General features: G+C 41.3%; 1 protein-coding gene across 1 annotated transcript in view; it reads right to left on the bottom strand.

Moving 5' to 3' along the window:
- Positions 1-8,801: 8,801 nt before the first annotated feature.
- Positions 8,802-13,007, bottom strand: part of LRRC43 (leucine rich repeat containing 43) — a 67,470-nt gene continuing 63,264 nt past the window's right edge. The window contains exon 12 of the mRNA XM_082251508.1: positions 8,802-9,222. Within this exon, the coding sequence (XP_082107634.1) occupies positions 9,119-9,222 (104 nt within the window). The 3' untranslated portion in view covers positions 8,802-9,118. The remainder of the gene's footprint in view (positions 9,223-13,007) is intronic.

The raw sequence follows: 13,007 nt of genomic DNA, 5'->3' as shown, positions 1-13,007 counted from the left end.
CGCTACCCAGAGGGGTTTGATAGGAGTAAATCAATTCCAAAATATCAAATAAATAAAGGAAAAAAAAAAAAATGTAGAAAAAGCTGCCAATCTAAATCGGTGTCCCCACCGTGAATTGGTACGTGTATGGTGTGAAAAATCGGCGCTAATTCAAATCATAAATAAATGTGATACACTCTGTGACAATAACGATGTCCACCACTGTGGATAGTGCTCTATATGATAAAACCTGATGCAAAAATGTCGAAGTAAAATCAATCCTCAATGTAAAACTGTAAAAGCGAGCCTATACACAAAAGATCTTCAGTGGATGACTCTGAAAAGACTGTGCATAAATAAAGTCCTCAAAAAAAAATATATATATAATGCAATCACAAAATCAATGCAATAGATGAAAAAGGGTGATGATCAATGTAATCGTTGATGACCGATATGTGATGAAAAAATTCCTGAAAATATTTCATAAAACAATTCATAAAAAAAGTTGTGTATAAAAATATAAGTGTCTGAGAAAATCCCACAGTGTCCAATATACAATCAAAGATGAATGAAATAAATTGATCATCACCCTTTTTCATCTATTGCATTGATTTTGTGATTGCATTATATATATATATTTTTTTGAGGACTTTATTTATGCACAGTCTTTTCAGAGTCATCCACTGAAGATCTTTTGTGTATAGGCTCGCTTTTACAGTTTTACATTGAGGATTGATTTTACTTCGACATTTTTGCATCAGGTTTTATCATATAGAGCACTATCTACAGTGGTGGACATCGTTATTGTCACAGAGTGTATCACATTTATTTATGATTTGAATTAGCGCCGATTTTTCACACCATACATGTACAGAAACTGTGCTGCAAACACGCAGCACGCTTGCCTTGCCGTAAATGTTAATGGCACCCATAGCGTGGGTAGCAGGCATGTTTTGCTCTGTGTTTTGTTTCACAAAAAATGCACTGCAAACTCACTGAAAAGCGTGGGAAAAAAAAAACGAGCCACGCTCCACTCCAAGAAAAAAATAAAAATACAGGAGCTTCTTTGGGGCCTTTGTCGCACGTAGAGAAACGTATTCAAGTAAATGGGCTGCCCTATGCAATGCACATTAACACATGAAAAATGCAAGTTCCAGCTATGCGCAGATGAGAGTGCAGCCTTGCACTATTTAGCTTTTTAAATTTTAAAGCTCAATTACACCCTCTGTACTTATAACTGAACTTTTAATATAAGGACACTTACCTGACCATGTATCCCGCAATGTCGGCACTCCAGGCCAATGCAGTTGAAGGTACTGGGACTGCTGCTCCCTGCAGTCCACTAAAGGCACTAGGATTTTCATGGACATCCAAGCCATGGAGAATGTCAAGATGGATTCTCACTTCATGAAGGTATGCCTGGGCAGCCACACTACAGTACATAGTTTAGGGATAACGATGTGGTTTATATTGAACTGTTATGCTGCAGCTTTCAGTAAAGTTACATTAACCATTCTAAACCTGATCAAAGGTAACCTGAAGGTAACCTGAAATTATTCAAAGGGTCGCATTTTGGTTCTGGCATATCTAAAGAAACTGGGTCTGTAAAACACAAGGTGGGAAGTAACACTGCTACAGAAGGGTTTTTTTCAGCAAGACAAGGAAGAGGAGTGTAGTTGCTAGGATTAAACAAGTTCGAGACACAAAGCAACCCGTTCTTAAGTGTGGTACCTGATAAGGTGACAGGTCCTTCGATAGTGAGGGGTTTGATGTTCTGGCTCCCTCCCTACCGGTTGTTATCCATTAGCAACCGGATGCAAACCTGCATTATGGAGATCTTTGGCCTGGTCACAAAGTATGAGAAGAAAGGAGCCAGATAGCAATGATAAATTGCCACAAATATTGTGGCAGTGTTGCATTGTAAGTCTGTTAACTTGCTGCACATTTTCACTGGTAAGTTGTACCCCTGCAGAGCACTTGAAGCACAAGTTCTAGTTGACACTTTTCCAATTTGTAGAAAATTTGCGTGGCAAGTCTCTAGCAAGAGCAAAGTTGCAGTGGTGAGTCTACAGCAAGAGCTCTGCAAGTCTATAGCATGAAAATTCAGCCACAGTGACCCCTGTGGTGGGATGACTATTGCACAACATAACTAAACCAGAACTTGCAGCAGACCTGTAAAATGTTTGCAATGAAAGTTGATCTGGAGTCATGCAATGATGACTTGCAGCAATTGTGCAACACACTTGTGAAGCCTGGCAAGTCTAGGAATAGCTTAGCAAGCCATTTTTAAACTTGCAGCTCAATTGCTTGCTATCTGGGGAGTTAACAAGTGCACACATGAGATTCGGGCTATGTGCATGACAGGACCACATTCTGTTACTGGGAGTGAGGTAACAGAGCTATGCTGAACTGGTGGAGCGGGTGCAGGCTCAGCACATCCCTCCTAATACAACATACATCAGATGCAGTGTGTAGTGACATGGGATAAGACACTTTTCAGAGGAATTCTACATTTTTACTGCATAGTGTTAAGGCTTATCTCACAGTTGGGGAACTGCTTTAGTGTTAGATTCTTCACACGATTGCAGTCTCTGCCTGGTCCCTGGCATTAATGAGTGTGCTCCGATGCATGTAGGGCGGAGTAGGCCCCGTCCACAAGCGTTTTTGTGCATTTTTTCTCAATACCCCAGTCTAGAGGGGATATTTGTAATACAAGAAAACAACAAGAGAAGGGCGCACCGACCTTGTGCATTACCACTTAAAAGTTTATTAAAATCAAAGAAGGGTAGCGTACAATATACTCACAAACGTAGCATATGAACAAGCATATAGGAAATGGGCACCGCTCGCTTCCAGGACACATCTTGAGTGGCGATTTTGGCTCTGAGGAAAGAGGGTCCTCCCTCGAAACGCGTAAATCACATCAGGTTTTGAGGATGCCATCACGCTATCCAGCAGTAGAGAAGTGTCCTGGAAGCGAGCGGTGCCCATTTCCTATATGCTTGTTCATATGCTACGTTTGTGAGTATATTGTACGCTACCTTTCTTTGATTTTAATAAACTTTTAAGTGGTAATGCACAAGGTCGGTGCGCCCTTCTCTTGTTGTTTTCTTGTAGTGCCTTTTTGATACCCTTGGTCCTGAGGGGGGCAGCAAGACCACTTCATTCGTGTCATAAAACCGCCTAGAAGATTCACCTTCCCGCATACCACTCGAGCGCAGGAGAGATATTGTTAATATTTGTAATACCCCAGGCACCTCCTCTTCCTCTTTGTGAGTAGTTTTCTGAGCAGGTAGATAGAGGTGTGCAATGGAAATAGAGTACAGAGCAAAGCTGGTGCTAACCATTGTGTGCCTATTGGGAGGAGAAGAAGATTGAGGCAGAGAACGAGGCAAATGAAGCCAAGGTTGGTAAATCCCCTGACATCCCAAGATCTTACTAAGGGATATATTGTCCTGATGTATGAAGAAATCAGAACCAATCCTGATAAAGTTTACAACTTTACCAGAATGTTAGTGACCACTTTTGACAGCTTACTAACTATTGTTAGACCACGTCTGCAAAGAATGAATACCAACATGAAAATGAATACCAACATTCAAGGAAGTAAAGGGAAAGTGTAACTTTCCGCTGCTAAATGCACCACATCTACCTGCAGCTAAACGCAATGTGCATTTAGCTGCAGATAAGAATGAAAATTCAACCCTGAACGCAGCTCTTTCCTTCTTTTCCTAAACACTGTTAAACTGTCTCCAACTAAACTTTGCTATTCATTATGTGTGAAAAACATTATTATATTGCACTGTGTGAGTCCAGCTGCTTTTATAAAAAATCTTCTAAATGCAGCTAAACTCTGAGATTTAGATGCCCATGTGAAGGTAGCCTTACAAGAAGGTCCAAATTTAGGCACCTTGCTGTCCTAGGTACATCTAAATGGTAAGGCGCCTCTGTAAAAACTCATCCTCTTACTGTAAATCATGATTATTGTTGTAAAGAGTGCTTACAGAGGCAGTGTGCAAACTGTTTTACATTTTCTATTCGATTTTTGGCCAGGGGTAGGCAACTTTAAAGAGGTGGACTGGAGATCTACATGAACTACATGGGAGAAATCAAAGATTACTGGGCAGTGTCACCTCCTCACACCTGATTTAAAACTCTAATTGTCATACTACGGTGTCACAATCGCGTACATTGCACAGCAATCATGGGTTTAAATCAGGTGGTGAGGAGGCAACCTATCGCTTCGTCACCAACTGTCAAACCCACTCGGATCACTTTTTAGAGGAGCAGCTGTGCATGCTGCACTTGTGAATGAACATTTATTTGCATTCGGCAGCAGCACCCTTAGGTCTTGTTTACACATGAAGTTGGGGGGTGATAAAACCCTGCAGTTGATTTGCAAATGTATTGCCCCCAATCCCTACACCCTTTAGCTGCTGAGGCAGCAGCCAAAGATGTACACATGCGGTATAAGCCGATGCCTCCTCTGTAGTGCTGGCTCCTGTCCCATGCAAAGTGTTACTAACTGCACTGTTTTTACCACCCCTGCCCCAACCGCACCCTCTTTAGCTGCAATGGCCAGGGGTGTACACCTGTCGCAGCCGCAGCAGGAGTTTTACGCCATGTCATGGTTGGTGGGTGTAGCACCTGCCAAGCATGACCTATTCAAGAAATGTGGCCACTCTGCAAGTGCCCCCCAACTGCATACTTCTGCAGGGTCCAAGGGGTCAAAACAGATGGTGAGAAAGCAACACAACACTGCCTGCTTTACCCCTTGTTTGCTGTACTGCACAAGGTTGCAGGGCACTTGCAGAGTGGCCTCATTCATTGAATGGGTCATGCTTGGCAGGTGCTACACCCACCAACCATAACAGGGTGCATAACTCCTGCTGCGGCTGTGACATGTGTACACCCCTGGCCACTGCAGCTAAAGGGGGTGCGGTTGGGGCAGGGGTGGTAAAAACAGTGCAGTTGGTAACACTCTGCATAGGACAGGAGCCAGCACCACAGAGGAGGCATCGGCTTATATTGCTCTTGCTCTCTACCACAGCTCCAACTTTACAAGTGGTCCCTCTGCATTTAATTCTGTTCATTCCTCTTAGGTGGTGGGTCAGCAAGCCCAGACCATAATTTACCAGTTACCTGGCCGCGGCCTACAGGTTGCTGCCCCCTCTATATAGGTGTATGGGTCAATAATAAGGAAAAGGAAATAATTGTTTTCCATTATAACGAAGGTTTATGATAACGAAAAAGCTATTATTGTTTATTACAGGCACGTTTTAATCCTTATTGCAGAAGGAGGTATATAATCCCTTTAACAATTACATACAGTATATGTTACTGAAATAAAAAGTGTGCTGTGCCGAAATCTTATTGCTCCAGCATTGTGTAAAAGATACATAAAAGATCCATGGAATGTAAAAATAGATGAAAGGAGAACACAGGTGCCACACTAAGTGCAGAATCTTGAGATTTATCAAAAGAAAGGTACTCACGAAGGGAGCAGTATAAAAAGCATCATTATGTATGTGGATGATCGCTCCGGTGTTTTGATCAGGATGGCTTGAGCGGTCGCGGTACGCAGGCTGTAATCGGTGGCAATCCGTACTTCCTGGTCGCGGGGACACTCTGTTGCCGATCCGTCGTCACTTCCTGGATGGGTAATTGCGTGATGGCGCCGGCGACACGTTCTCTGAGCATGCGCTCCTTCCTCGGCCTTTCAGTAAATCTCAAGATTCTGCACTTAGAGTGGCGCCTGTGTTCTCCTTTCAGTTGGCTCCAAGCATCTTCTACTTGTCACAAGAGCAGCCTACGGAGTGTGTCTCTGGGATTTCATATATTTATTTGTATATGGACTTCTAGATTATGAACTATCCTGTTGAGGATTTTTTGTTTGAATTTTTCATTTTTTGTTTGACCCCCTGCCCAATTAGTGAAACTTGAGAGGTCTCTAGTACTCCTCTCTCCCCGTTGTGCATCAGTTTTTGTTTAACCTTGTAAAAATAGATACCTAGCATTGGTCTATTATACAACATAGTATATTGCATTCATTTTTCTTTGCATTCATCTTCATAAGGCAGGTGTCAGCGCTGTTTTTTTTTTCATCATGTACTATACCCTAGTGAATTACTAATGCCCTCAGGAAGATGATTATTAGAATTCAAAATAGAAAGCAACAAGAAACCAATTACATATTTTCTGTTTAGGGCATTGCTTTCTCTTAACTCACTTTTAAACTCAGTCTTTTATATCACTTTCTTAAGTAACAAGTGGCATGTTTTGCCATCCCTATTAGTGCAATTACATCATAAAGCTCTTCCGTGTTTATGGTAGAAAAACAATCTTCCATTGCACTGGACTATAACATAATTATACTGGTATCTCTAAAAAAAAAGAAACCTAAATATGAGTAATTAGATACACCAGTTTTGCACAGATTAGAGAGACCTCGCTCTAAAAACGCAAGGTCTGCTAATTTACCAAGGGCCCCCTCCTCCATGTCAAAATGCTTCATAGCAATTCATTTAACCAAGGGGTTAAAATGTTAGGTAAAATATCTTTTCCTTGCTTTTGTTTGCCTGCAGCGCCTAGGAGAGGGTGGCGTCACCATCCTTGTAGTGAGATCCTAAGGAGAAGACACTTTTGGACTGTGCTGGAGGCATCATCTCTTCAGATCTGGGCTACTCAGCATTCCCCTGGATTTCGCCAGATTGAAGGATGGTGACATCAGTCTCTGCAGTACTGAGGCTAGGAAAAAAGGTAATTATTTGAAACCATACGTGAAGCCTTTACTTTTTTTAATTTTCGATAGAGGGTTGAAATGTTGAATCATGTATCAGGTTAAATTTGTTTTCTGTGTCCCACTGGGGAGATTTCACTTCACTTTCTGTTTTAGAAACGCAACAGGAATTAACAAGAAATCTCTTCAAAATAAAACAAAATTCCTGTCTTAGAGAGTTATCACAGGAAAATTTGCTCCTATTGGAGAATTTTCCTTACCTATTGCTCTCCTGATGACTCATAATGGTTGTATTTCCCATCATTTTGTCTCTTGGTGACAATGGTCACTTGGAAAAATTGAGACAGTAATGCCCCGTACACACGTACCGATTGTTGGCCGTAAATTTTCGGCCAATGTCCGATCGGCCGATTGTCGGCTTGTTAGTATGATGCTTCCGACAACCGACTGCGACTTTTCGGTCGAACAAAATCTGGTGTGCATGCTATAAAATTTTTGTTGGCCGTCAACAGAACGGCCGATTGTTCATCAGTCAGTACAGATTTCGGCCGACAAAAATCAGATGAGCAAGATTGAGCATGCTCAGAGAAGAAAAAACACACGGAAAGTAAACCAACACGTGACATCACTTCTGAAGTTGGTTGTTGTTGGCCGAAAAAAATCGTGTGCAGTCTAGAGCACATTTCAACCAACACAACAGCACTGGACAAAAGACGGCCGATTGTTCGGCCGACAATCGGTGCGTGTGTACGGGGCTTAAATCTCCCCAGCGAGGACACAGAAACTTGTCAGAGATTTTAACTCTTCTCTGCTCTATCCAAAAAGAAAAAACAGCATTTTACCTTTACATACCATTTAGTTTTTTTACCCACAGTTTTTTTTTATTTTCTTTTTTTAGTGCAGTGTTAAGGCATTGGGGAGGGGGCTCTTAAAATAAGTAAATAAGGGGACCTAGCTTGTAGTGCAAGGTAGGCTGTAAGTCACCCATTGGCTTGTTTCATCTGGAGCTTTTCCGGTAAAAGAAAAATAAAACAGTATGCATTTCCCCTGGGAGGTAATTATATTGTATGTTGACTCTATCTTCATGCAGAATCTCCAGGTGCACAGAGATATGACGGATTTTGCCTTCTCTATACTCTAGCATTGCAATTAGTTTCTACTGCCCCAGCATCCTTTTCAAAATTACTCATTGCACATCACTTACATTTTTATTTTTTATTTTGTTGTGAATAGAGCAGGAAAAGGCTGGTACCTTAGTCAAGTTTTTATTGATGTCTGAACAGGAAGTTGAGGGAAATTTCTTCAATTGGGGGCTAAAGACAAAAACAAATCCACACTTTTCGTAGCGGGGGCAAAAGTTAATCTCTTGCTACCCATGTGACGCATATGTGTGTGTTAGGCTGGCCTTTAACACCGCTGCACATATGCATCGGTGGGAGGCTGGGGTTTCTGGTCTGTAAAACTCTTGGCCTCTAGTCATATTCGAGAGATGACAGGACAGGCTTCTGATCATGTATGTAACCACTGTACCAACTAATCACAGTGATCCCATGATCGGGACGTCCGTTAGGCCCCAGGCATAAAATCTAACTTAAGAGTCACTTGGTTGGATGGGAAGAGGGTAAAACAATGTTTTTATTGCAGTCTGTGTCTTCAAGGGGGAAATTACCACACTCCCCAGAAAATTAGGGAAAATCTCCCAAACATGGTCACAGATTGAAAAAGAAACCCCACTGAAAGTTTAAGCCTTCCTTATTCTATTCAAAGCTAAAACAAGTTTGGCTGGAGATAGTTACATAGTAGGTGAGGTTGAATAAAGACAATAGTCCATCCAGTTCAACCTGTGTAGGTGTGTGTGGCTGTAATCATCTCACATAGCCCTTAATGTCCTGATCCTTGAGATGTGCGTCTAAGAGTCTTTTGAAAGCCACCATACTACCCGCAGAAACCACCTCTTGTGGTAGAGAATTCCACAATCTTGTAGCCCTAACCATAAAGAACCCCCTGCGTTGCCTGAGGCTAAAACGCTTCTCCTCTAATCGCATTGTAATAGTTACATAGTAGGTGAGGTTGAAGATAGGATTTAGTAGCTTCAGTGCTTTCCGATGGAACAGATTTATTTACAAGGGCATATCACAGTTAGATTTTGGTTTGAAAGAAATCATATAGTTATCATTGAGCATTCCACCACAAGGCAAATATTTACACAGTCCAAATCACTATAAGGTATTACATTGGTAGCAGTATTTACTATGGCACTTAGACTACGACATGTGTATATCACATGTTTGTACAATCCAGATAGAAAGTAAAGTTCAAATACAAGTTTGACACCAAAGGACAAACAGGACAAAGTCTCCTTATTGTCAAAGTTACAGCACTCCTGGATGATGTATAACCTTAGTGCAGGAGACTGATGGTAACCTCTGCTGTCACCGGTATCAGTGCAGATTGGGGCTCATCTTCTGTTGATTTTATTGTAGAATCTTTATGTTTTTCTTTTGCTGAAAAAAAAATAAAAAATAAATATTGGTATCCCATGAATATGTTTTCTGAGATATTTATAACTCCTAATCAATGTGAAACACAACTGGATACAAGGATGTTAGCATGCAGGGCAATGCAGTGGCCAATTGGTGAGCACCTTTGCATTGCTTTATAAAAAAAAACACCATTAAATCTCACAGAAACCCAATTGGTATTAGTAATGCATTGCTGTTGTGCTCATTTTAATTCTAACTAACTGCTTGGAATTTGTATTTTTTCCCCTCTTATGCAGAAGCTCCTCCAGGTGTTCCAATTTCCGTCAACACTCTAAATTTATACTGGTAGCTAACTGGCTTCCACCTATATTGGACTGCTCTGTTTTTCTGGTTAAAGGTTTGCATGGGGTCTTTATGGACCAGGACTGATGAAAATGGGTTAGGACTACTTTACACTAATCTGTTCTATCACATTGCGATGTTAGCACACTGTGGTGCCATAGATTTTGGAAAGCGCCACACCTAACTAAGGCAATGCACCAAAGCACATGTGTTGCGGTGCATCACAACACATGGTAATTTGTCACCACTTTTTTTGATGAACTGTGTCATAAAAAGTACCGCTTGTCTTTTGTTTTCCATTCTGGTAAGTTGGGAACCCATTCAAAGAATTATTGCAATGCATATTAATGTGTGACATACTGCATGTTAACATGCAAGCATTATTGCAACACACAAGAACAGCACAGTGTGAATGGGCCCTTAGTATTTTCTGTAAAATGATTTGGGAAAGTGTTAGCCCTAAATAAGGAAAAAAAGAAAAATAAATTACGCTAAGGTTTATTAGAAACATGTATTATAAAGACTTGTATTAGCCATTCCAGTTAAATAGATAGGCTCAATTAACAAACCTAAGCAGGCTGAGGAACAACACTGCATCAGAGAACCAAAAACAAAAACGCTATTTAACCATTTAACTGGACCAGAAGGTTTACCCCCTTAATGACCAGGCAATTTTTTGCAATATGGCACTGCATTATTTTTTTGGTGGTATTTTATCACCTCTGCGGTTTTTATTTTTTGCGCTATAAACAAAAAAAGAGCAACAATTCTGAAAAAAAAAACAATATTTTTTCATTCTGCTCAAAAATCAAAATTTTTCATCATTTTATGCTAATATGTATTCTCCTAAGTATTTTTGGCAAAACAAATCCCAGTAAGTGTATATTGATTAGTTTGTGCAAAAGTTATCACGTCTACAAACTAGGGGATAGATTTATGGCATTTTTATTTATTTTTTTACTAGTAATGGTGGCGATCAGAGATTTTTTTGCGGGACTGTGACATTGTGGCAGACAGATCAGACATCTGACACTTTTGACACTTTCGAGGGGACCAGTGACATTAGTAAAGTAATCAGTGCTAAAAATTTGCACTGTCACTGTACTGACACTGGCAGGGAAGGGGTTAACACCAGGGGCGATCAAAGGGTTAAGTGTGTCCCTAGGGGATGCTTTCTAACCGTGTGAGGGATGGACTCACTAGATGAACACAGAGGCCAGTGTTCCTAAATAGCAGGTACACAAGATCCCTGTGTTCCTCTGTAACAGAACGGCAGTTTGCCTTGTTTACATAGGCAGACCACCATTCTGTCTCTCTGGGAAGCGATCGCGCGTGGCTGGCCGCAATCGCATCCGCTGGACCTGCTAGTTGGCTCCCCCTCTGGCGAATCAGCCCCCACTGGCTTTTGCACGAAACGTTGTACAGGTATGTCATTTTAAGCAATAGAGTCGACCTGCCACAGTATATGTACTGCTGGCGGTCAGCAAGTGATAAAACGCAATTATAAACCTTGATGTTTTTAAAGAAAAAAATAAACATGTTATACTCACCTGCTCTGTGCAATGCTTTTGCACATGGTAGCCCCGATCCTCCTTTTCTAGGGTGCCCCGCTGGCGCTCCTGGCTCCTCCTCTTTGATGAGTGCACCCATAGGAAGCCGCTGATTAACAACAACCTACCAAGATATTCACCTCTTTATGGAATATCAGTATATACTGATGCAAAGAATTTAGCTTTGGATACATTTAGCTTTGGAAAAAGCTGGCCTGAAATTGAACACTATGTAGGGGGTCAGCCCCTTGAATGACTAAACTCCATTACCCTGTACTTCTATTGAGAAATTCCCACAGACTGCCATGATGTCACTGTTGTTGTCAATGAGAATAAGCCAGAGCTGAACTTTGATACTATGGACAGCAGCTGAGAACCAGAGAAAGAGAGGAGAGAACATCCCAGAGCACCTCAAGCAAGTTACAGAGCAAGGGGCCAGACTGCAGTGACCTCCAAGTGACAGAACAAGATAAACTACCTGCAAAGAAACCCAGACCAGTGCATAAGAGACTGCAGCTACAGACAGCAAGGGACAGATCCAGAGACCTGACTACACCCACCATCACAGAGACTGAGATAAAGCAGCTGTACCTACAGAACTGTGAGTGTGCACCGGTGCTAACCTGTGGCAGGGCATAGAGCAGGTTTCTGTAGACAGAGCGTTGCATCAACGTGTCCCGGTTAGCGGGAATCAGATAGGATCATATAGCAGAGTAGCCTGTATTTCTGTGTGTGCGTTGGCGGGAGCGCCATTTTATGTATCACGTTGCAGTTAACTTTGCTGTAAACCTATGTAATCTGTTATTACTGTTAACATCATTCTCCGGCCATTATACTCTGTTGGTTAATAAAGCCGGTATCTGCTTCAGCCTCATTGTCTGCTGTACCGTACTTGAATTCTGCATTGCGGTCCCCTACTCCTCTGACCTCTACAACTAAGAAAACTAAGATCATGGCAACTGGTTCTATCACTCCTTGGCAAATAAAAGGGGAAGAAATGGAAACAGCGACAGATTTGATCTTCGTAGGCCCAAGATCACTGCACACGATGACTGAAGCCAGGAAATTAAGAGACGCTTGCTTCTTGGCAGAAAAGCAATGGCACACCTAGACAACATTTTAAAAAGCTGAAACATCACCCGTCCGACAAAGTGTCGTATAGTCAAAGCTATGGTATTCCCAGTAGTAACCTATGGCTGTAAAAGTTAGACCATAAGGAAGGCTGAATGTCGAAGAATTGATGCTTTTATACTATGGTGTTGGAGAAAACGCTTTAAAGTCCCTTGGACGGAAAGAAGATAAAACCAGTCAATTCTCAAGGAAATCAACACTGAATATTCACTGGAAGGACAGATCCTGAAGCTGAAACTCAAATACTTTGGCCACCTTATGCGAAGAGAGGACTCTTTGGAAAAGACCCTGATTCTGGGAAACATGGAAGGAAAAAGGAGAAGAGGACGACAGAAAAAAAGATGGCTAGATAGCATAATTGAAACAATGAACATGAAGTTAAGCAAGGGAGGCAGTGGTGGACAGAAAAGCCTGGGGCAATATGGTCCATGAGGTCACGAAGGGTCGGACATGACTAAAGACCAACCAACAACAGCAAAGCATATTCATGATTATAAGGACAATGACGTGCCACTGGGGAATGTAAATCTCCATCTAATATAGCATGAACTTGATCATATGTACTTCTGTAACTTATTTTGTCTTGCCTACATAAAAAGCATTACATTTACAGAGCATTAATTACATTCAAATGACAAATGAGAATCATTTACATCAAGTTTCTCCATGTATCCTATGGTTTAGAGACATGAAATTATTAATTGATATGTATTTAAAATTTATATTATACATTTGCTTTTCATAAGGAGTATCTTCTCTGTATGAACTGAGTACTCTTGAAAA

This window comes from Pelophylax lessonae (genome assembly GCF_965119305.1).
Source record: "Pelophylax lessonae genome assembly, chromosome: 1".
Taxonomy (NCBI): Eukaryota; Metazoa; Chordata; class Amphibia; order Anura; family Ranidae; genus Pelophylax; species Pelophylax lessonae.
Note: the sequence above shows the minus strand (reverse complement) of the source record. Positions and strands in the feature narration are given on the sequence as shown.